The 25,176-nt window shown below is 36.4% G+C and overlaps 1 protein-coding gene across 1 annotated transcript; it reads left to right on the top strand.

Annotated features, from left to right (window-relative positions):
* The first annotated feature begins 8,324 nt into the window (after positions 1-8,324).
* Positions 8,325-14,305, top strand: RPS27A (ribosomal protein S27a). Its single transcript, XM_053712193.1, has 5 exons — positions 8,325-8,395; positions 10,051-10,105; positions 13,128-13,213; positions 13,468-13,599; positions 14,118-14,305. Exons 1-5 carry the CDS (start codon positions 8,348-8,350, stop codon positions 14,265-14,267), a joined length of 471 nt encoding a protein of 156 aa, XP_053568168.1. The 5' UTR covers positions 8,325-8,347; the 3' UTR covers positions 14,268-14,305.
* Positions 14,306-25,176: the final 10,871 nt, after the last annotated feature.

Here is a 25,176-nt window from a genome sequence, read left to right as displayed (position 1 = left end):
ATAGTACAGATTGGGAATCCCATCTTCCAAAAGTTCAAGCAGTACTTGATGCAATACGGTCCGCTGGGTTAACTGCCAATCATGCAAAATGTACTGTTGGTTTACAGGAAGCTAAGTACTTGGGTTATACTATTGGTAGAGGATTAGTTAAACCTCAGACAACAAAAGTAGAGGCCATACAGAACTGGCCACAGCCTCTAACTAAAAAACAAGTAAGAGCATTTATTGGGATAACTAGTTATTATAGAAGGTTTATCCCGAATTTCGCTACAATTGCGGCACCCTTGACAGATCTCACAAAAGCAAGGGCCCCAATTATGATAAAATGGTCCCCAGAAGCAGAACAAGCTTTTAAGCATTTGAAAGATGCCCTTTGTGCCCATCCAGTTTTGGTAACCCCCAATTTCGCTAAAGATTTTATTGTACAGACAGATGCCTCTGATGTTGGTTTAGGAGCAGTTCTCTCGCAGGAGTGTCAGGGAGATGAGCATCCTGTCCTTTTCCTAAGCAGAAAACTTATTTCACAGGAAAAGAACTATTCTATAGTGGAGAAAGAGTGCCTTGCCATTAAGTGGGCTTTAGAGACCCTTAGGGTACTATCTGTTGGGAAGAAAATTTAAATTAATAACAGATCATGCTCCTCTCACATGGATGAGTCAGAATAAGGAAACAAATTCAAGGGTTACTAGGTGGTTTCTTAGCTTGCAACCCTTCAATTTTACTGTTGAGCACAGGGCTGGTCTTTTGCAGGGCAATGCTGATGGTTTGTCTCGGGTACATTCATTGATGTCCATGATCGCTCAACCCACTGGGTGTGAGCTGGGGGGGAGGATATGTGAAAGAAAGCAAGGCCTGGTTATAAATGGAAGATATTTAAGACCAAGCATTGTACATGCTATTTCTCCTTTCAGTTAAAACCCCAGGGAGAAAGAGTGTGTATTTGATTATGCAGTTGATAAACTGTGTTCTGGGTCCCTGGGGTTTGGGATAATTGGAGAGAGGGTGGGCCATTATCCCAGACAGCTGTGAAGCAGTCCAGCAGCTAATCACAGGTGTGGCTAATTAGAAGTTGTGAGGGTTTAAATAGCAGCCTCACTTAGGCCTTGGGAGAGAGTTACACAGCTACAGAAGGTGGTGTGTGTGTTTGTTACACTGTGTAAAAGACTTTTGTTCCTGTGAACTGTAAAAGGACATTATTTTTACAAAGCACTTGTGGAATGCTGTGAAGTGCTGGGACACATTTAAAAGTACTTAACTTTGCTGCAGAGGAAGGATTTCCCTCTTTTGAAAATGAACTGCCTGTTTGTTATTGCTGTGAAAAATAAAGCCTTTAAAACTACAGTGGATTGTCCTGTGCTGCATTTGTGCCCTAGAAGACCGTGGTTAAAAGTGTTTCCTGTTACAATATACACACAAGAATGGCACATAACTGTTATGCTGAAAATACCTTTTCCTCTTTTCCATGTCATAAGTACTTAAAACTCTGTTTAGGGCTTTCACCATTTCCTGTTTTTACCCTTATAGATATATATTCTTTTAGTGATTTGATGGCCCTTACTGCAAACCATCAAAAAACTGCCACTTCATGTCCTAATCAATAAATTATATTTTACTGCAAATCTATTGTTATATGATTTAGCAGTATCCAGAGATTTAGGGCTAGAGTATGAGTGGTGCGCGAACTATTGCGCGAGAGCGAAAAGTATACATTTTCACCCAAAATTTAGTAATTTCTATATCTTGGCCCATATTCCTGGGTAATACATACCAGTGAGAACCCCTCCCTGAAGGGGCATGGATAGAACTGTCCACTCACCTAGTTACCAGTATATAGGTGACTCCCAGACAGTATCCCCTCCTCCTCCTAGAAATGTCCAGACAACAGGTGGTCTAGGAAACAATTGGGAGGGAGCCTGCCTGGTATGTATTACCCATGAATATGGGCCAAGATATAGAAATTACTATATTTTGGGTGAAAATTTCTAGTTATCTTGGCCCTCCCAGGTAGTAATACCTACCAGTGCGAAGAATAAAAAGCAATAAAAAATATATGGAGAGAAAAAACACAAACACAAATGCAAGAAATCACTGCAAAAAATATCAAAAGTATAATGAGAAAAAACTGAAGATAAAATCCTGTGATCAAACTTTGCAGAAGCTGATTATGAATTTCCAGCTTATAATGAGGATAGTACTTTATAGCCAAACCCAGCAGAAGCTGACTGGCATAAATCAAGCTTGAAATATGGAATTATGACATGATACAATCTCCAAACAGCGACCTAGCAAAGTTCCTCTGGCTTGGCATCTGCTTTGAAAACCTAGAATGTCACAAAAACCATAGTTGAGAATACCATGAGCCCCTCTGGAACCTGCTCATTCTATCGTATGATCTAAACATACCTTGAACAATCTAAATAGAGATGGTAGACTTTGTGAAAGCCTACCCAAAACGAGGACCTTGTAATAAAACTAAGAGACAATCAGCTATAAAGTAATTGAGCCCTCTTAGCAGAAATCTGAAACAGACCACAATCAAACGGTAAAATTGTTTCCTTCGACTCTCCTGCTTATCAGGACTGAAGGAAGGTAAATTAATATCTTGACTCCAGTAAAAGTCAGAGACAACTTTGGCAACAGTTCTCAAGATTATTTCATCCTGATTAAAGAATAAGGTATGGCTGTTTCATATAAAGTGCCTGAAATTTTGAATATTTCCTGCTGATGTGAATATCCACTAGAAAAATGGTTTTCAGTGTAAGAAATAATACGAAGAAGGATACAAAAGGTATATCCATTAATTCCTTCAAGACCAAAAGGAAGATCACAGAATGAAATTGTAGCTCTCTAACTTAGTTGGATATGGATCAAGACTTGAAAGAATTGCATTAGCAAGAGATCTTCAGCCTCAAGAGTTGGAGCACAAACACCTTTCAAAAGTAACAAAATTCTAATCAACTGAGATTATAAATTATTTGTGGAGTGACAACAGGTAGCAGAATATCCTTTAAGAAAGCATTATATTGGATTATCCAAAAGCGAAAAAAAAAAAAAACAGACCCAGAATCTGTAAAAAAAACAATAGTTGTAGGTTTACAAGAGTGTTAAAAACACTAAGGGGAATATTTATCAAGCTCTGTATGGAGCTTGAGGCCCCTTGTTTCCGGTGAGCCTTCAGGCTCGCCGGAAACAGAAGTTATGAAGCAGAGGTCTAAAGACCGCTGCTCTATAACTTGTCTGCCTGCTCTGATGCGGTGGACAGAAATCAACTCGATTGAATATGACCGGGTTGATTGACACCACCTGCTAGCGGCCGATTGGTTGTGAAACTGCAGGGGGCGGCATTGCACCAGCAGTTCACAAGAACTTACTAAAGTAGGACACGGCAGCACTGAATATAAAAATATTGCTTTAATGAGAACAAACAACCTAAAATCCACCTATCCCTTTACAAAAAGACCACGGTACCGAAGTACCTTTCCAGACAGATCAAACACACGGAAATGCACATTCAATTAACCCCACATGCTAGCATGTCCCAGAGCCGGCTATAGCAACAGACAGTGAGATCACAGTCTGGGCACTCAAGTGTAAAACATGCTCCGGTGACTATCAGCAAGCAGCTTGTGTAAATAATGGGGTAGCTGTATGACAGATACTAGAACACATGTCCATATTCTCTGTTAGTGGGTGATGAGATATCTCCTTCCTCTTCGCTTCCTACAACCACACTGCAAGACTTAGGATCCGCTCCGCTTACCTTTCACTGTGATCTTTCTGATCCTGTGCACAATGGGCCTCTGCTTTACTCACGGCTCATGTTTGACGGTTCCTGCGGTGCTTCACTTGCGTATCCACAATGCAAGACTTTAAGCCGCACAACTAACTCACTCGTCGTGACAACAGGTTCCAGTGCCCGATAGGGCCTCCTTTCACTCACGGACTTACATGGTAGCTGGTGCGGGACTTCACTTGCCTCGTTTGTGGGTAGGGAGCTCAAGAAATCCGGATTTAATATTGTTATACAGATATGACATGTATACTGTCTCAAATTTTCATTTTCTGTATATGCAACTTTGAGTTCTCAATAAATAATTTAAAAAAAATGTATCGAAATTTTTGTCATTGCCATCTTCACTTCTTTTGCATTGCTCTCCTTATTTAACAACAGTTGATGTTTTAAATTGTCTAACTATTTGGTTTATTTAATGCTGGAACCTCTACTAACTCTTATACTCTAAATGTTGAAGTTCTGAACAGAGAAGCATACACACGAGTCAGTCCAGCAAACTATGGTACAGCAACAGTTACTTTTCAGGATCAAGATATGGTTTTGTACAAATTCTTAACTAAATATATTTAAAAACTTATATTAGGACTCCACAAAAGCTCCAACATGTAGGCGATTGATTACTCAACCTTAGAGGTTATGTTTAGATTGTTTGTTTAGTTTAATTTTGTTTTTTATTAATGGGACATTTCAGTCAAAATTTAAATGCACATAGATTAATTACATCTTTGAATAGAAACATATTTGCAATATACATGTATTAGCAAAAATGCTTCTAGTAAAAGTTATCATTGTTTTAGTGTTAACATTTTTCTCTGCAGGTGCATGTGAAGCATAGCTAGATATTGTCACTGCACCCACACTTTAAATAATGCAGCTGCTCAGATAATCACTAGGGCTTGTATCATGTCAGCAATTAACAAATTGAGTCATTACTAGATGTTACAAGCACCTTAGGCTCTCCGAGCAAGGGCTGTGTTTAAAATGCTGGTGCACAGTGCATACTTAAATACACTTTTGAAACAGCTATAGCTTTTATTAGAAACATTTTTGCTAATGCATGTATATTACAAAATTGCTTCTGTTCAATACCGAAATGCACCCATGTGGTTTCCAATTTTGGCTGGAATTTCCCTTTAATGGAAAACTTGAGAAGTTCAGGTAATTTAAGATAGTGATCAGGCTCAGTTACACAGGTATCTGGCAATAATATATCACTCTCATGTTGTATACCCATTACAACCAGACTATATATGTACATTTTTTTTTCCTTTTTCTTTATGTCTCTATAAATAAGTAATTCATTATAAGTTCATAGGTATGAATTATTCATGTACATCTTTTTTTAACGTTATTGTTTCCCACAATTTTTTATTTTCAGCATTACCCGGGAATGTCTTTTGTAGACTGGTTATCGCTTTGCATAGTACAAAACCTTTCCAATTTGCCTGGATTATTTTGCTCATTGTATATCTGATCTTCTCTCAATAAAAAGAATTGAAAAAAAAAAAAAAAGTTATAAGGGTTCAAAGATATGAGGTCTCAGGTGTTAGGAAAAAAAAGGCAACAAAGGGCTTTAACATAGAGATACACACATATACATGTCTAAATATGTATAAGTGTATATATATATATATATATATATATATATATATATATATATATAATGTTTATGTGTGTACTATGTAGAGCGCTTCTCTCTTTGTATGCAAATTAATATGACCCTGGGGAAGTCTCCCTATGGGTGATGGGGGAAAACAGACGTGGACTCCTTGCCCAGTGTGCTTAGAGGAATGTGGCTGCACCTAACTGACGAGGCCCATAGGAGGCCAAAACGATCGTCTGGGTTTGTCATGTTCCTTGTTCAGAGGAGAATTGCCTGGTATTTCAGGACTGAGCTGACCTTTCTTGGGGGGATCAGACTGATAAAGTTTTCCTTTGTGAAAAGCACACTGGTCTAAAAGAGGCTGCTTCCGGGTGGTAAATCGCCATAGAACTAGCTGAGGAGCTGTTGTTCGTTCCTGGTAAAGCGCTTCTCTCTTTGTATGCTAATGTATTTTTATGTGCATATATGTATTTACAGACATATATACACACATAAAAACATAAATACATATGTATGCATATATATGTGTGCATTGGAGCCCTTACAGTCAAGTAGCTGAAAACAAGTAAAATCATATTTATGCAATATTCATTTTGAATAAAGTGTTTGCACTGTAAATATGATCATCTTATAAAGAAGCATTCTAAAGCAAAAATAATAAACAGCAAGGAACACTAATGCAAAAATAATATGCTCTAACTAATTAAAGCATTGTATGTGCTCCTTAGAATATCCTTTTTATGACCCAAAGGACATTGTCTCTTCCCATTAATTACCCAAAGGACTTCGCTTTCCTTTTATGGCCAAAAGGACATTCAGTTAGCACTACCTAATACTAATAAAATGGGGCCGCAGATCAATATTTTAGAACTCTTAAAGGGACCTAAAACCCCAAAAAAATGTATTTCATGATTCAGACAGAGCATACAATTTTAAACAACTTTCCAGTTTACTTCTATTATGTAATTTTCTTATTCTCTTGGTATCCTTTGTTGAAGAACTAGCAATGCACTACTGGGAGCTAGCTGAACACATTGGGTGAGCCAATAACATGAGCCATATATGTGCAACCACCAATCACCAGCTCCTGAGCCTACCTAGGTATAATTTTCAACAAAGCAATCCAAAAGAACAAAACAAATTAAATAATATAAGTAAATTAGAGAGTTGTTTAAATCACATGCTTTTTCTGAATCATGAACGTAAAAACTGGGTTTCAGGTCCCTTTAAGGGCTGCTTTTAAATGTATGGATATTAAACACACAAATAATATATTTCCTAAAAATGTCTAATGTCTCAGGGCCAAATGTAAGTTATGTTGCAGTACTCTCTCTCTGCTGTTCTCTCCTTCAAAGGCCTCGTTTGAGTTTGCCCAGTAACCACACGTCCCCAAAGCACATATATTTAGTTGTGTTTTTTATTTATTAGACCACAAATACTATGGCACACATTTAAAGTTCTACTTTTTCTGTGGGGCTACAAAAACTGGTGCAGGGAACCGCATGTTCCCATCCCTGGTCTAAAACATTCTTCATTCTCAATACGCCCTCTATGACACTAATCTATGGAACTTCTGAGCACTTTGTCTTTCTAACACTTTCTAAAGCTTGAAAGCCAATTATTTGTTTGCTGTGCTATCTACCAAACAAACCCTTATGACTTTCACTAATAGATATTTTTCAATATGTTAAACCTTCTGATGTTAAGACAATAAACTCATTGAAATTGTAATATAACATATTTAATATGTGTATTTAAACAAATTTGCAATATCAATTAATAATTTATTCTGCCCACTTTACAAGTAATTTAAATTTAAGTTTTCTTATTTTCAGAACTGAAATGCACACTGCAGACTTGTCAATGCTAACCATGCTACATATATGTACGTCATTTGATTTAGCAAAAATAATCAGATCACTACAAAACAATGTAATGCTTGCTAACATAATGACTGTGGCTAGCCTTGTAAATACTAGTGATTAATGTACTAATTATATTAATGTATTTACATTTTCAACTCTTAAAATATAAAAAAAAAATCAGATCCCCAACTCCTGAGGAGACTTTCTCGCTTTGGTCACAAAAAGGGTAAAAATCCCATGAAAGTGATAAATATTCATTCAAATTAGAGACAAATTTCAAGATTAAATATAACTCAAGATAACGTTTTGCACATTTTGTTTCACTAGTGTTGCCCACAGTTACCTCTCCCTGTGCTCCCGGACTTACTATGCTCTTGATCATGCACTTCAACATTATATTATTGGGATATATGCATTGACAACAGTTACTAGGGATTCTTTTAGGGGCGTGGTTTATATGTTTTGGGAATGGTTTTGCATTATTTTACCAGAGACAATGCATTGTGGGAAGTGTAGTTTATAACTGTCGTCAATTACGATATTCCAGACAGTTTATTACTTGTATAACTAATTAAAAAAACACTACTCCACGTGATATGACCTGTGCGTATTCACATAACATCACACTTGTGGTAAAACTGACAGTGAAACCCCAAAACTTAAAATCCAATACGCAACATTACTATAAATCCCATAATGCAACGCACTAATAGGTATCCACGAAATGCATCAATACAAATAACGTCTTCAATTTATATCTTTTAATTACCATATATGTTTTAGTACGTATAAACATGTTTTAAATCCAAGAAATAATTAGCGCTGTGAGTAATGTGTCTTCTCTACAACAGGCACTGACTTAGTCACCTGTCTCCGCCCACACCCCTGCAAAGAACTAGGAAAACCCCGTGCGGCCGGAAGGAGGCCCTCTTTTCAAGATCCGCCATCGGGAGTAGGTGAGCGGTGTGACTGAGCGCTGGTGAATTGGTTAATATACCGAGCGAGTCTGACCCCATAGGGTGGTTTAGTTGTGGCTGCTCGTGGTATAACATTCCCTTTCTTCCTTCAGGTGGATCCGGCAGCAAGATGCAGATCTTCGTGAAAACTCTCACGGGGAAGACCATCACCCTCGAGGTGCGTGCAGCCAGCATGGCGAGCAGAAAGTCTTAGCGTTGCGAGTGCCTGCGGTGTCGCATCCCTGTGTGGGATAGTATGTCCGCGCATTGTGATGCGCACGTGTGTAGCGCCTGAGATGCACAACTTCACCGCAATCTGCCAAATGCATCCTATGGGCCTTGGGTATTAGCACGGGCTGACAATGACAGGGCACTTACATTGGCTAATCAAGTGTTTGCTTCATGTTTTATAAACCGTGCCCTTTCCTAGATGCCCCAAACATCTAAAGTAGGCTGAAGAAAAAAATGAAAGCAATGTGAATTAGTTACTGATTATGTCACTGCTGTCCCCATGTATCCCAAAGTGGACTCCAATGTGTTGTAGTTCCCTCTGCCATACACCAACATATTTCTAGTTCTGTCTCCTGAAGTGCACTGCAAACCTAGTACAGTTTGATATACTGCATCTGTGTATGCACTGTCTACTTAAACTTGTCATTGGGGGTAAATATTAAGCAAATGATCAGGTTTAAAGAGACACTAAACCCAATTTTTTTCTTTCATGATTCAGATAGAGCATGCAACTTTCTAATTTACTCCTATTATCAAATTCTCTTGGTATCTTTATTTGATATTCAAGAATGTAAGTTTAGATGCTGGCCCATTTTTGGTGAACACACTGTTGTTCTTGCTGATTGGTGGATAAATTCACCTACCAATAAATAAACATGTGCTTTCCATGGTTCTGAACAAAAAAATAGCTTAGATGCCTTTTTCAAATAAAGCAAGAGAACAAAGAAATGAATAGGAGTAAATTAGAAAGTTGCTTAAATTTGCATACTCTATCTGAATCACAAAAGAAAAAATTTGGTTTGTGTCCCTTTAAGAGCATATTAATGTGAGTTTGTATTCCTGCCTTAGCCCACATACACTTGTAATTGGTGATAGTATGATAAATGGGTAATCACTCAACCTTAAAATTACTTTCATTTACTTATTTGGGATAAAAAAACGCCTTCCACTATATAGCTTTCTTCTTTTGAACATCAGGCTCAGCTGGTACATTCCCTTGCCATGTGAGTTTTGTGCATTACTGTTGTATAAGCTTCAGGTTGGATATGAGCACACTGGCACATACTGGAATAATTTACAGGGGAGTGTATGGAGCTTTAGAGAGTGTTGTAGGCAGTGCTGACTTTGACAGTAGCAAAAGAAAAGCTACCCTATGGAAGGTATTTCTTAAAAAATACCATTCACCCAGTCTTAAATTTATCCTTCTGAGCATAAGTTTTGTGATTTGCCTTCAGATACTTGTAGTTTACTTTAAGTAATTCTGTAACTTAGAAACTGCTTTAAAAATAAATACCATAACATAAGATCATCTTTTTGAAGAGTAACCGTTTAGGAAGTGCTTTTTGATGGGCAACTCCCCCCCCCCCCCATAATTTTTAAGAGCCAATACAGAAAAACGAATACCAGGGATATGTATTTATCTTGGAAATCTTAACTTTTAATTTTAGAATTCTGATTAACTTTTTTCTTAGCACTATTCTGAAAATAGGCCTCTAGGTTTGTTAAACATTGCTGTGATGGTTAGGGGGGAAATACTTATAAGCTGTTGCTGTCTGTGGTTTTCTTGAATTTAGTTTGACTAACATTGTTTTCATTCTATAGGTTGAGGCCTCCGATACTATAGAAAATGTCAAGGCTAAGATTCAGGATAAGGAAGGTATAGTATTGCATAAATCACACATACATTTGTCATAATGCTATTTCCTGAACCATTAAAATGACAGTAAAGTCAAAATTAAACTTTCATGATTCATACAATAAAATACTTGGCGTTTGTTCCTTATCCTGTGAGTAAACCTAGTTAGGCTCATGTACACGCCTTGTGCACTATATGTGCACATTGCAGCAATCACTAAAGTTAGGATTATACCGATACTAGTATCAGTGCCAATACCAAGTATTTAGATGGGTACTTCTACTCATGCAGATACTTAAACCGATACCTCCACTTCCTACCCATATGCCATCTTGTGGCATTTTTCAACCTGCAAGTTCCCATTTAATTTTAAGCTGGAGTGAAGACTTAAACATAAATTGTTCACTTCTGTTCCGCCAATACAAATTGCTGTTATTTGTGTTATTGTATGTTTGAGAGCAGTGCTCCAAAAGCTGCTACTATACAGCTGGAAGCCTACCTGGGATGGGTTGCACCGATACCATTTTTTTAAGACCGAGTACAAGTACCGATTCTTGTTTTCAAATACTCGCCGATACCAATTACCGATACTTTTTTTTTTTATGTCATGTGACAGTTTACCAAGCACAATACAGACTAATTATTTAAGATTCCTTCTTTATAATTATCAAGGGCTGTAGCTCAAAAGACATTATGAAATAATAAAACAGGTTTTATTTGTCACAAAGTTCACAGAACATGTTTAGAAATAAAAATATTACAATAAAATATATTAACAACAATAAATAACAAATATAAAATTGCAACCAACCAAAAGTGCCATTCAGTAACAAATAGAACAGAATACTGTTTAATCATGGTGAACAACACTATGGGCTAGATTACATTTGACTGGTAAGCTTTACCAATGCTCTCATTACACGTTCTACTCCATTAAAGGCTATGGAGTTGGAAATGTGAACAGAGCATTGGTAAAGCTTACCAATTAAATGTAATCTAAATCTAGTCCTATAATTGCAGGATGAGTGTTCATTGGGATTAACTTAATTTTTCCTATGAGTACTCTTCCTGCAATTATATAAGCTAAGATGTTCCTCAGAGTACAGTATGTTTTGAACATAATTGTGCAAGATGAAAACTAGCAGTATAAAAGGCAATCTAGCAATTAGAATAATTTTTCAAAAGTTAGTGGCAAGTTCTTTTTAAGGAACAGAAGCATCTCTGCATGTTCAGCTATAAGTCTGTTTTTGGTATCAGTAAGGAGGTTCAACTTTCCACACTACTGCATGGGGCAGAAATATATTTTTGGGCCATTTTAGCCAGAGCTGGAAATCTCAGTTTATTAACTGCCCAGTACTTCAGGGGTTTGTCTAAACAATGTAAAGTAATCTCTCCTACAATAATACAATTAAGAGCAATTTGTATTGGCAGAACAGTAGTAAACAATTTTTAGTTTAGTCTCCACTCCAGCTTTAAATGAAATGGGAACATGCAGTTTGAAAAAAACACCACAAGATAGCATATGGGTAGTAAGTGGAGGTATCGGTTTAAGTATCGGTGCATTTGCACGAGTACTCGTGCAAGTACTTGGTATCTGTACCGATACTAGTATCGGTACTAGTATAGGTATCGGTGCAACCCCATAGATCACTGTACCTCATTCAGACAAACCCCTGAAGTATTGGGCAGTTAATAAACTGAGATTTCCAGCTCTGGTTAAAATGGCCCAAAAATATCTTTCTGACCCATGAAGTTGTGTGAAAAGTGACTTGTTCAGCTTAGCATCAAACGTCCTTACTGATAAAAGAAAGACTTATAGCTGAACATGCAGAGATGCTTTTGTTCCTTAAAGGGACATTAAACACTAAATACATGCTAGATAGAATGATGCATTCAAAGAAAAGATTAGTCCATGAGTAACATGTAGATGTATTTTTTTAAGTTTCATTAGTTGTTTAAAAAGTGACAAAATAAGTGTAAAGTTTTAGTGTCTATAAAACACTGGGAGCTGCCATGTTGTAACTTGTGTTACCTTCTCTGCTGTGGCCAATTAGGGATAGTTATAAATAGGTCACTAGAGTGTGCAGCCAATGGTTGTGCTGGATTTAACAGTGTTCTGCACTTCCATTTCTAACAGGAACTGAAAAGCTCACAATTTCAGAATGGAATTACAGGCAAAGAGGGCAAAATAAATAATGAAAGTATATTGCAGAGTTGTTTTATATATACAATTTATCATTTTATATTACCATCTCAAAGTGTTTAATGCCCCTTTAATAAGAACTTGCCACTAACTTTTGAAAATGATTCTAATTGCTAGATTGCCTGTTATACTGCTAGTTCTCATCTTGCACAATTATGCTCAAAACATTCTGTACTGAGGAACATCCTTAGCCAGGGCTGGACTGGGGAAAAAAAGCAGCCTGGAAAAATATGAAGACCAGCCCTATTTTCTGTTGTCAGTAGAATGCAAATGCCCCGTTTTTTTTTTTTTGTTTTTTTTTTCCTCTCAAAGGGGATTACTGGGACACTGTCCCCAATGTTTTTTTTTCCAGAATTAAATTATATTACTTTGTATTAAATACAAATGTCAGGTTGATGTAATATAGGCACCCTACTACCCAATTGCGTTAGTCTCTATTGTGCTTGGTAAACTTGTGACTTAAAAAAAGTATCGGTAATTGGTATCGGTGAGTATTTAAAAAGGTGTCGGTACTTTTAGTACTCTGTCTTAAAAATAAAAAATGGTATCGGTGCAACCCTAACTTCAGTTACAATTTGCTAAAAACATGTGCATGCTTCTGAGTTTCTCTGAGCTAACTTAGGTTTTTTCCTCAACAAAGGAAACAAATTGATGTTCTTCTCAATCTAAAGCATTGAAGTTTAGTTTTGCTTTAATTACCCTTTAAATGTAAAATAGCATTTTCATAACCTAGAGCTGTACAAGACTTTTACAGTACAACACTACATTTGCTCTGTTCCGGTGCTAATACTGTTCTTTTAGTGGAAAGTTAATTGAGTTTGTACTTTTTGCTGTCTCTAGGTATCCCCCCTGATCAGCAGCGATTGATCTTTGCTGGCAAGCAGTTGGAAGATGGTCGCACTCTTTCCGATTACAACATCCAGAAGGTTTGTTTTACATAGTTTTGTGTTTACTGAAAATTGTAATTTCTTACAGAAATGGTAAAGGCTTTTTATCCCATCAAATGTACTCAAGTACATGCTGCTTAGTGAATGTAATGCATGTTTGAAGAAAGTGTTGGAGCAAGCTACATTTACTACGCCGTCATCCACTAATCATTCATAGCGGTGTACTTAAACACAGTATTTAGCAGTATTAGTGCATGTGCCAACTCGGCTTACTTGTTTTTGTCTCCTGGCAGGAGTCTACTCTTCACCTTGTGCTGAGGCTCCGTGGTGGTGCTAAGAAGAGAAAGAAGAAGTCTTACACCACTCCCAAGAAGAACAAGCATAAGAGAAAGAAGGTCAAGCTTGCTGTGCTTAAGTATTACAAGGTAAGGCCTTTCATATGCTGTTTCGTTATTGCTATGCTTATGTAGCTCTAGAGTTACTGTCTAAAGTTTAACGGCACAATCTAATGCAATAAAATACTCTACTAAACAAGCTTACTATGTAGCACCTAAAGAATACAGATGAGAATAGCGCAGATCTAAACCCTTAGCTCTTAAATACCCTGCTCCCATAGGCAGGTTAAAGTAGATAGAACAAATGGTGTATAATAGAGCGCTCACAGCGAAAGGGGAAGACAAAATGTATTCATCTACAATGACAATTCACACACCTTATTAAAGAATATATCAAGTTTTATAAATATTCTTAGTGTGACCGGTCACATTTTTATTTAATTGTAAAATTAAATTTTTTTGATTTTTTCATATTAGTGTGAATATTGTCATTGTCACTTTTTAAATAAAAATTCTCTGCAATCCTTTAATGTATAAATCTTACCACTAAGCTAATGTTATATCATTCTGCGTAATGTTCTGACCCTTTAATTTTTATTTTCCTTTAGGTTGACGAAAATGGCAAAATCCACCGCCTGCGTCGTGAATGTCCTTCAGATGAGTGTGGTGCTGGAGTTTTCATGGCTAGCCACTTTGACAGACATTACTGTGGAAAATGCTGTCTGACATACTGCTTTAATAAGCCAGAGGATAAATAAATGTACATTTCTTATTAAATGAATCCACATTTACCATGTCTTTAGTCAGATTTTTATTTTTTTCTTTACACTTTTCTACCTTTTCATCTATGCAATTTTATAGTTCAAATGTAGGAGCAAGAATATGTAGTTGCCAGGCCCCTTTTAGGTAGACTGCATATAAATCATTGGGGGGGGGGGGGGACACAAAATTGTAGGTGGCTCCTTAAATGCCTCCTGTTGGGTGCAAACAAGTTTTTTCCATTTGTGTCCTTGCTAAAGACGTATACAAATTTTCTGATAGTTTTACACAATTCTTTCTAATGACTGCATGCTGGATTTTTTTCACACAACTGTGTGGGGTAGGTAATTAAAACAATCCAGCAATGTTTGAGCTAGGGAAATACTACACATAAATATTATCCTCAGGAGGGCAGGCTAGAGTATTGTGTTCTATAAATATTTAGAGAAGTAATTGGAGACAATGGACGTATAAAAAAGGCTATAAGACTGCATATTTAACAAGGTTTTAACAATATTGTTTGTGCTTTATTTACCTGTCCCTATTTGTCCTCAGTAGGAGAGACGAGGGCAAACTAGTTTAAACATGGTGGTGCCAACTAACTTTAAGAAACTAAAGTTCTTTATAAAAACTAAACATTTCACTTGTGTCTTAAATAAATATTTGAAAGGGACAGTTGGCACCAAAAACGTGTTTGTGTTTAAAAAGACAGGTAATCCCTTACCCATTCCCCAGTTTTGCATAACCAACAGTTATATATTTTCACCACCGTGATTACCTAGTATCAGCCTCTGCAGACTGCCCCTTTATTTTAATTTGTGACAGACTTGCATTTCAGGCAATCAGTGCCCTCTCATAAGTAACTCCACAGGCATGAGCACAGTTGCCTATATAGCCCACAAACAAACGCCCTCTATCTGTGGAAAAAACTGTCAAATGCATTCAGATAAGACAGTCTTCGAAAGGGCTTAGAAATTAGCATATGAGCCTACCTAGGTTTGGCTTTCAACTAAGAATAAGAGATAAGGCAAATTTGATGCTAAAAGTAAATTGTAAAGTTTAAAGTAACATGGTCTCAAATAGATAATCTGTTTACCTGCAATCACTGGCATAATTTAACATTGTATAGGAGCAGGGCCTGTCAATCACTCTTAACAAAAAATTTTTGTTGGGAGAGCATAAGAACCAGGAACTGGTTATGAAGTTTGCTGTTGCAGACTTCTGTGATATGCAGGGTTTGGGATTCTTGTGGACAAAGAAAAAAAAAAAAAAAAAAACCTGCTTAATTCCTAGAAGCAGCTTCTAAGACCAATACAAAATTAACAAATATGCAAAGGGGTGTGGTTGTAAGAAGAACCTAATTCTGATCCTGTAAAAAAAAAAAAAATCCTTGGAAAGACTCATATTAAAGGGATAGTGAAGTTCAAATTAAATTTTCTTGATTCAGATGGGGCATGTCATTTTAAACAACTTTCTAATTTACTTTTATTAAATTTGCTTTATTCTCTTGTTAGTTGAAAGCTACACCTAGGTAGGCTCATATGCTAATTTCTAAGCCCTTGAAGGCCGCCTCTACATCTTACAATTTTTCACAGCTAGAGGGTGTTGGTTCACGTGTTTCATATAGATAACATTGTGCTAATACACGTTAAGTTATTTAAGTCAGCACTAATTGCATGAAATGCAAGTGTCAAAAAACCTGAGATAAGGAGGCAGTCTGTAGAGGCTTAGATACAAGGTAATTACAGAGGTAAAAAGTATATTTATATAAGTGTTGGGTATGCAAAACTGGGTAATGGTAAATAAAGGGATTATCCATCTTTTTAACCCCTTAATGATGCTTGTCATACAGGGTACGTCTTACACAAGCTGGTCTTTAAAGACCAGCGACGTACCCTGTACGTCGTTAAGGGTTTCAAGCGACTAGAAGCGATCATGATCGCTTCCACCCGCTTTCAAGGTATTGCAGTGATACCTCAATATTGAGGCATCACTGCAATACCTTTTTAGGCACACCGATGCAGAGAGCCACTCTGCATCGGCCAGTGATGGTGCAGATTGTTGGTGGGTGGGAGCCATTGCAGGGAGGTGGGTGGCCCATCACTGGGGAACTTCCTTCCGGCTGTTTACTATGCCGGGAGCATGCGATCTAAGGCAATTGTGCTGTGAATTTTTTTTTTGCTGGAAGAGGGTGGTGGGTACAGAGGAGGGGTGATCAAGGAGTGATCTGGGAGGGGGAGGGTATGGAGGGGGGCAGCTACACTACAGAAAATGTTAGGTTTAAAAAACAAAAATTAAGTTATTTTGCAAAGTGGGTACTGGCAGACAGCTGCCAGTACCCAAAATGGTGACTAATAGTGGGTGGAGGGTTAGAGCTCTTTGGGGGGGATCAGGCAGGTTGGGGGCTAAGGGGGGATCCTACACAGCAGAATATGATTTTTAATTTTTTTTTTATTATTTAAAAAAATAATACTTATTTTAGTACTGGCAGACTTTCTGCCAGTACTTAAGATGGTGGGGAAAATTGTGGGGGAGGGAAGAGAGCTGTTTGGGAGGGATCAGGGGGTGGGATGTGTCAGGTGGGAGGCTGATCTCTACACTAAAGCTAAAATTAACCCTTCAAGCTACCTAATTAACCCTGTCACTGCTGGGCATAATACAAGTTTGGTGCGCAGCGGCATTTAGCGGCCTTCTAATTACCAAAAAGCAATGCCAAAGCCATATATGTCTGCTATTTCTGAACAAAGGGGATCCCAGAGAATCATTTACAACCATTTGTGCCATAATTGCACAAGCTGTTTGTAAATAATTCCAGTGGGAAACCCAAAGTTAGTGAAAAAGTGAACAATTTTTTTTATTTGATCGCATTCGGCGGTGAAATGGTGGCATGAAATATAACAAAATTGGCCTAGATCAATACTTTGGGTTGTCTACTACCCTAAAGCTAAAATTAACCCTACAAGCTACCTAATTAACCCCTTCACTGCTGGGCCTAATACAAATGAGGTGCTTAGCGGCCTTCTAATTACCAAAAAGCAATGCCAAAGCCATATATGTCTGCTATTTCTAAACAATAGGGGATCCCAGAGAAGCATTTACAACCATTTGTGCAATAATTGCACATGTTGTTTGTAAACAATTTCAGTGAGTAACCTATTTGTGAAAAAGTGAACAATTTTATTTATTTGATCACATTTGGCGGTGAAATGGTGGCATGAAATAGACCAAAATGGGCCTAGATCAATACTTTGGGATGTCTACTAAAAAATAAAAATATACATGTCAAGGAATATTCAGGGATTCCAGACAGATATCAGTGTTCCAATATAACTATGCTATTTCCAAACCATTTTTTTTCTCCAAAATAAGCAAAAGTGCTATTTGTACTTATTGCCCTATAACTTACAAAAAAAGCAAAGAACATGTAAATATTGGGTATTTCTAAACTCAGGACAAAATTTAGAAACTATTTAGCATGAGTGTTTTTTGGTGGTTGTAGATGTGCAACAGATTTTGGGGGTCAAAGTTAGAAAACGTGTGTTTTTCCATTTTTTCATATTTTATAATTTTTTTATGGTAAATTGTAAAATATGATTAAAATAATGGTGTCTTTAGAAAGTCCATTTAATGGTGAGAAAAACGATATATAATATGTGTGGGTACAGTAAATGAGTAAGAGGGAAATTGCAGCTAAACACAAACACCGCAGAAATGTAAAAATAGCCTTGGTCCTTAAGGGAAAGAAATTGAAAAATGTCCTTGTCCTTAAGGGGTTAAACGTTTTTGGTGTGGACAAATTGAAATCAGGATCGTGAGATTTCAATCATTGAATTGGGTCTGGGGGGCGTCCCTATGACACTAGAAACACCCTCCAGACCGCAATCAAATCCAGGAAGCGCTGTTGGCTTCATGACAGCTCTTGGCTATGATGTATAACGGCGCTAAAGCCCAGCGCCATTTTGACAGAATATAACGGCGGTGAAAGGTTAAGTGTGAAGTACAGTTTTGGGGACTTATTAAAAAGGAAATTAAGAATTGGGGTTCTGAAAAGAGCTACACAATTAAGGGGATGGAGGATTTATACTATTGGGAAAGGTTAGCCAAATTAGGGCTGTTAACTTTAGAAAAGAGTTGGCAGGAGCACCCATTTTTTTTTCCAGAAATTGTGACTGACAAGGGACATGAAAAACATTTTTTTTTTTTCTTTCATGATTTTAGATACCATTTTAAAAGTTTCTAATTTATCAAATGTGCGTCATTCTCATGTTTTTCCTTTGTTGAAGAGATATGTAGAAAGGTAATGTGCACATTTCTGCAGCACTACATGACCGGAAATAGTGCTCTTCCTAATCTATAACTTGCAAAACTGCTTCCATATTAGTGCTGCAGGCACATTCACACTCCTGAATTTACCTTCATGCTTTTTAACAAAGAACAAGAAAACAATTTTATAATAGAAGTAAATTGGTTTACAATTTAGAAAAAAAACATCTGAGGCCAATTTGGGACATATATGTAGTTTTGTGAACTAGAAAACCCACAATTTTAAGAAACCTTTCAGCAAATGAGGACAAAGTAAAGTATACTGCAGATATTACAATCTGAAAGTGATTGAATCCCCTTTAATGGGACAGTCTACACCAGAATTTTTGTTGTGTAAATCAATAGATAATCCCTTTATTACCCAATCCCTAGTTTTGCATAACCAACAGTTATATAAATACACTTCTTTTTTTTTTACCTCTGAATACCTTGTATCTAAACCTCTGCAAACTGCCCCCTTATTTTAGTTCTTTTGACAGACATCCATTTTAGCCAATCAGCTGGCTCACTGGAACTCCATGTGCGTGAGGACAGTGATATCTATATGACATGCATGAACTAACACCTAGTGGTGAAAAACTGTCAAAATGCCCTGAGAGAACATATGAACCTCCTAGGTTTAGCTTTCAACTAAGAACACCAAGAGAATGAAGCAAAATTGGTGATAAAATTAAATTGGAAAATTATTTAAATTATATTCTCTTTTTTTTTTTTTAGTAATTTTTCTTTTATTGAAAATAAGAAAACAGAAAAGACAAAAACAAATCTCTAATAAAAATATGCCACACAGGGCAAAATGACAGGTTTGATAAAGATACAAATATATGTACATTAAATACAAAAGAGGAAAAAAAAGAGTTAATGTCATACACATAATATTGACATACATTGACCGTTTATATTATTATATTAATGAGCTGAACTTAGTAGCCTATGTCTTTCAGTCGTCTTAAAATAAAAAAACTACACTTAATATTGCAAGAATAAAAGACGACTAGACATAGTATCATAACTCAAATAGTGTAGACTAACTCAAGCAATAATAACCATTAGGGCACAATTGAGGTTTATAATACATAAATATCATCTTAGCTTAATACACTTAAGCCATAAGGACCCAAAAAGAAAATAACTTAACAGTCTAGAGCTCATCATTTTAACTTGATAGATCTGAAGAAAAGAAAAATAGTTTTTTACCTCTTACTTAGTTCAGTTTCCCTATCAGAGAAAAAAAAGAAAAAAAAAAAAAAGAAAAGGAAAATTAAATTCCTCCTCTCTCCCCCGCCCCCCCTCTCCCCCCACCCCCTCCCCTCTCAGTCAGCGCTGAAGCCATCATTGTGAATGATCGTTATCTTGGTTCATAGCACTCCTATTCCCTGTAACTGGAAATCCATGAAGCCGGAAATTCACCATGCAATACAAAATCTGCGAAACTATCTGAGCTTAAAAATGGGAATAAGATACGTTTTTGGATGGATAAGGTATAGGACTTAATTATGGGTAACCAGTCCAAAATGAACTTTTTTATTTTTTTTTCATTAGAGGATTTAAGGTGAAAAGATTCAAAAATTATTTGATTCTGTATCTCTTGCGTAACCATAGCGAAGGAGGGTACATACTTTGATTTCCAATTTTTTGTGATGAGATGTCTAATAGACATAATAATGGATACTAGAGTTTTTGATCTCAGAGGAGAATCATTGACATGGATATTTAGAAAGATGATATTTTCTGAGTTAAATGAGACTACAGTGGCATAGTGTATTTTTAACCAGAAGGAAAGTTTGTTCCACAATTGTTTTAATTTTGGGCAATAGTAAAACATGTGTAAAAGGTCTGCCTTGAAATATGTACATCGGGGGCATTTAGCAGATTGTGAGCTATACATTTTTGCCAGCCTAACAGGTGTTATATATGACCTATTTATGATTTTAAAGTGAGACTCTTTCCAGCTGGATGGAATTCGACATTTGTTTACTAAAGTACAACTATCCTTTAATTCTCCGTCTTCCAAGTTTGGACAATCTTGTGACCATGAAGCAGAGATATCATTAAGACTGAGTAGATTCTGCTTATTGAGCATAATGTCATACATGAGAGAAATTGAAGTTGATCCCGTTTTGTATTTCAGAATACATTTTTTGATATCAGACCATGCTAGGCATCGATCCAGCTCCCAATTATGTTTATTGAGGTAGTGTCTTATCTGAAAATAAGCAAACATATCCTGTCTGGAGAGGTCAAATTGCGTGACAAGAGACTCAAATGAACATATATAGCCATCCTCGTGAAAAATTTGATATAAATTAATGAGTCCTTTATCCGCCCATTTCTTAAAAGTTACCTGAGAATAACCAGGGGAAAAATCGACCATTCCAATTATTGGGAGTAATTCGGAAAAAGAGTAATCAACACCAGTAATTGAGCAAAATTTCTGCCAAGCTCTAATAATGTTATTTATAGTTATCAATCCCTTGATATTATAGGGTAACTCCTTTACTGGACAATGCAAACTAGCTTTAACAGAAAAGGGAGTTATCATATAATTTTCCATTATCGAACATGAAAAAATATTTGTGTCCGCTAACCAGTCTATGGCGATTTTGGCTAAGCAGGCGATATTATAATATTGTATATTTGGCAACGCTAGTCCCGCGGAATCACGTGAGTTCATTAGTTTTTTTAGTGCAATACGTGGTTTCTTATTTTTCCAAATAAATCTAGAGAAGAAAGAATATAATTTATGTTGGTCTGTCGCAGGGATCAGTAAGGGTAGGTTCTGAAGTGGGTATAATAACCGAGGAAATACGATTGTCTTAATAAGGCTAACACGCGCTGATGTCGATAAAGGTAGAGAAGTCCAATTTTCTAGATCAGTTTGAATTTTCTTTATCAAAGGAGGGAAATTTAACTTATACCAGCAATTGGGATTGGGATGAATATAAATGCCTAAATATTTAAGTGTTTCCGATATTTGGAACGGGAAGTTAAACTTAGCACGGCTATCCTTTTTAATCCACATTAGTTCACTTTTTTTTTAGTTGATTTTATAACCTGAAAATGAGCTAAAAGTGCTTAGGCAATTTAAGAGAGCAGGAATTTCTTGGACAGGATCTCCTATGAATATCAGTAAATCATCTGCGTAGATTAGAAGTTTTAAAACTTGTGGGCCAATTCTAATACCGCTAATAATGTCTCTAAGCCAAATTGCTAATGGTTCGAGAGCTATATTGAAAAGAAATGGCGAGAGAGGGCAGCCTTGCCTAGTACCTCTACCTAATGTCAACGCAGGAGAGACATTAGAGTTAACTAAAAGATATGAGATTGGGTTTCTATAGATATTGTGTATGAATCGAGTAAATTGATTTCTAAAGCCAAATTGTTCGAGCGCTCTAAATAGGTGATTCCAAGCGATTGCGTCAAACGCTTTTTCGGCGTCGAGGCTAATTAGGGCTTTATCTTGTTTCGCTTGTGTGAGTTGTGTTGGATCAGTATTATACATGTAATCTATACATGTTAGAACTTTGCGGATACTTTTTGAGGAATTCCTAGAACTCATAAAGCCTGTTTGGTCGGGGTGTATTATTTTATCGAAAGAAATCGAGAGCCTGGAAGCTATGATTGAAGTTAATATTTTGTAATCTGTATTAAGGACAGATATAGGTCTGTAAGACGCAGGGTCTTCCGGGTCTTTATCTTTTTTAAGGATTAAGGAAATATTTGCAGCAGTAAAATATTTTGAAATTGGTTGATCATTAGTGAAATAATTATTAAAAAGTTTTTCCAGAGACTCTACTATTTCCTCCGACAAAATTTTGAAGAATTCAGCTGGAATACCATCGGGACCCGCTGCCTTGTTTAATTTAGTCTTGGTTATAGATTTTCTAATTTCCTCTTGGGTTATAGGGGCATTTAATATTGCTATGTCTGTGTCTAACATTTTCGGAAGATTAATCCTGGACCAAAACCTATCTTCTTGGATTGTATCTGGTTCTATTCCAGTATATAATTGTTGATAGTAAGTATGGAAGAAATTAACAATTTTATTCGGGTCCGAGTATCTTTGGATCCCTGACTTTATAGCCAAAATATAATTTTTCTTTTTCCTATTTCTGGTTAATTTGGCTAGGAATTTAGCGGAACAGCCATGAAAGCCTTTAAAAAGAAGATTATTTCTTGTTTCTACCTCTTGAATTTTTTGCTTTATTACAATATCCCTTTCCTGCCTAGCTTCAATATATTTCTTCCAATTTTGATCATTACGCAGATTATTATACCTTTCATAGGCAATTTTGATTCGATTTGCTAATAGTGTCTCTTGTGCGGCCGATTTCTTTTTTATGGTACTCAAATAAGCCTTTATCTCTCCTCTTATGACTGCTTTAGCAGTTTCCCAAAAAATCTCTATTTTATTAATATAGGTTATGTTGTTTTCATAGTATTCTCTCCAAGTTTGTCTCAGCCAGATCTTAAATCTGGGGTTATTGTACAAATATTTAGGGAAATAGAACGTGAAATTATTACTCTTATGTTGACTCAAAGAGGGAAACAGGATCGATATACTAGCATGGTCCGATATGGCAATATCGTGTATCTGGGGGGTTAACCTAAATATAGATAAAGATTCGGATATTAAAATATAATCGATTCTCGAAAATGTCCTATACGTTTTGGATTCACAAGTGAATTTCCGAGAGTCGGGATTTTTAATTCTCCAAATATCGACAAGTTTCATCTTATTACAAAAGGATCTGAAATATTTAGCTTGCCGATCATATTCTTGTTTGTTTCTAGTGTCAAATCTATCAAGATCAGTAGATAGAGACATATTAAAATCACCCCCGACTATAACATTTTGGTTAATATGGGGAAATAGTTTAGACTGGATTAATTTCCAAAATTTGGATGAAAATTTGTTAGGAGCATATATATTGCATACAAATATTCTGGCCTCATGGATTTGAATTTGTACTAAGAGAAATCTAGCTTCTGGGTCCCTTTCTATGTTCAAAATCTTATAAGTCAAGTTTTTATTAATTAAAATTGCAACTCCATTTTTTCTAGAGGCGCATGGGGTTGCTATGACTTCCCCAACCCATTTAGACTGAAGTTTAGATATTTCAACATCTTTAAGGTGGGTTTCTTGTAGGAAAACAATTGAAGGGTTTAATTTCCCCAGTCTTTGAATAACTGTTTTACGTTTTATTACTGAGGTTATTCCTCCTACATTCCAGGAAAGGAGCTTAAATTCCTCAACTAAGTTAAATCCTGTAGTGGCCATCAACTAAAATAGGAATATTTGAATTCACATATATATCTACCAATAGCTGGTAACTATAGGATGGGGGGGGATAGGGGGAGGGAGAGAGAGAGGAAAAGAAGGAGAGATAGGAGAGAAGGGAGGAAGAGAAAAAAAAAAAAAAAAAAAAAAAAAAAAGCAAGAAAAAACAGAACAAATAAAATACTGAACTTAAAATTTACATTAGGAGCCATCTGAAAGATATTTCTGCGCTTCTTCTACAGAGCCAAGAGATATCCTGTTACCTTCCTTCAATATTATAATCCTTGCGGGATAAACCATCCGTGCATTTTCTCCTTTATTAATCAATTGGGTACAGAAGGGGGCCATACTTTTTCTCTTGAGAGCGGTTTCATTAGAGAAATCCTGAAATAACAGAATCTTCTTGCTTGCTATAGTGAATGTTTCTAGTTTTTTAAATAGTTTGAGAATTTGAAGTTTATCCTGAAATCTAAGGGTTTTAAAGATACAGATTCTATTTCTAGGTGATCCATCTTGATTGACCCTTCTAGGGCCTATTCGATGGGCTCTTTCTATTGACAGGGGGAGAAGGTGGGGGGGAACCCTAAAGCTTGTGGGAGGACTGTTGAGGAAAAGTGCAGCAGGTCCTCAAATTCTGGGGTATCGGGTAAGCCGACAATTCTAATATTATTACGCCTGGAGCGATCTTCCAGATCCTCCAGGCGATTTTGTAAATTACAGATTTTGTCATCTTGTTTTTGTAATATATTTTCTTGTGTGTTTACCAGATCTTCTAAGTCTGAAATTCTGGTTTCAGCCTCAGTGATTCTAGAAGCGAACTGTTTCACTTCTGAGGAGATTACCTCCAGCCTTGATGTAATATTTGATAGGTCTTTTTTGATAACATCAAATTGGGGTATAAACAATTGACTTAGCTGTGTTATCAATAATTGTGTATCGAAAGGGTTTATCTGGGTTTCTAGGGAGGAGTCTGAACTAACCTCCATTAGTTTATTTTTTTTGTCCTTAGTTTTGGCAGGCATTATGGGTGAATTGTGTTTCACCTGGGTGACAAATTTTTCCATTAAGTGAGTGATTCTTAGTGTTATTGTGCCTAAAAATTAATAAGAAAACGTGTAATACCCTGAATAGGGGGGGTGATATCAGAAAATGTTTAAAACCAAAAAAGATAATATTGTGTATCTAGACCAAAAAGAAAAAAAAATTTTTAAGTGTATTTCCTTCCTTTTTCTTTTTTTTTTTTTTTTTTTTTTTCCTTTTTTTAAATAGTGAAGTGTTTTTTAAAGCCTGCAAGAGTTAGGTGA

This window comes from Bombina bombina, chromosome 4 (genome assembly GCF_027579735.1).
Source record: "Bombina bombina isolate aBomBom1 chromosome 4, aBomBom1.pri, whole genome shotgun sequence".
In the NCBI taxonomy this organism is placed as follows: domain Eukaryota; kingdom Metazoa; phylum Chordata; class Amphibia; order Anura; family Bombinatoridae; genus Bombina; species Bombina bombina.
The sequence above is the reverse complement of the archived record's forward strand: the minus strand, read 5'-3'. Positions and strand labels throughout refer to the sequence as shown.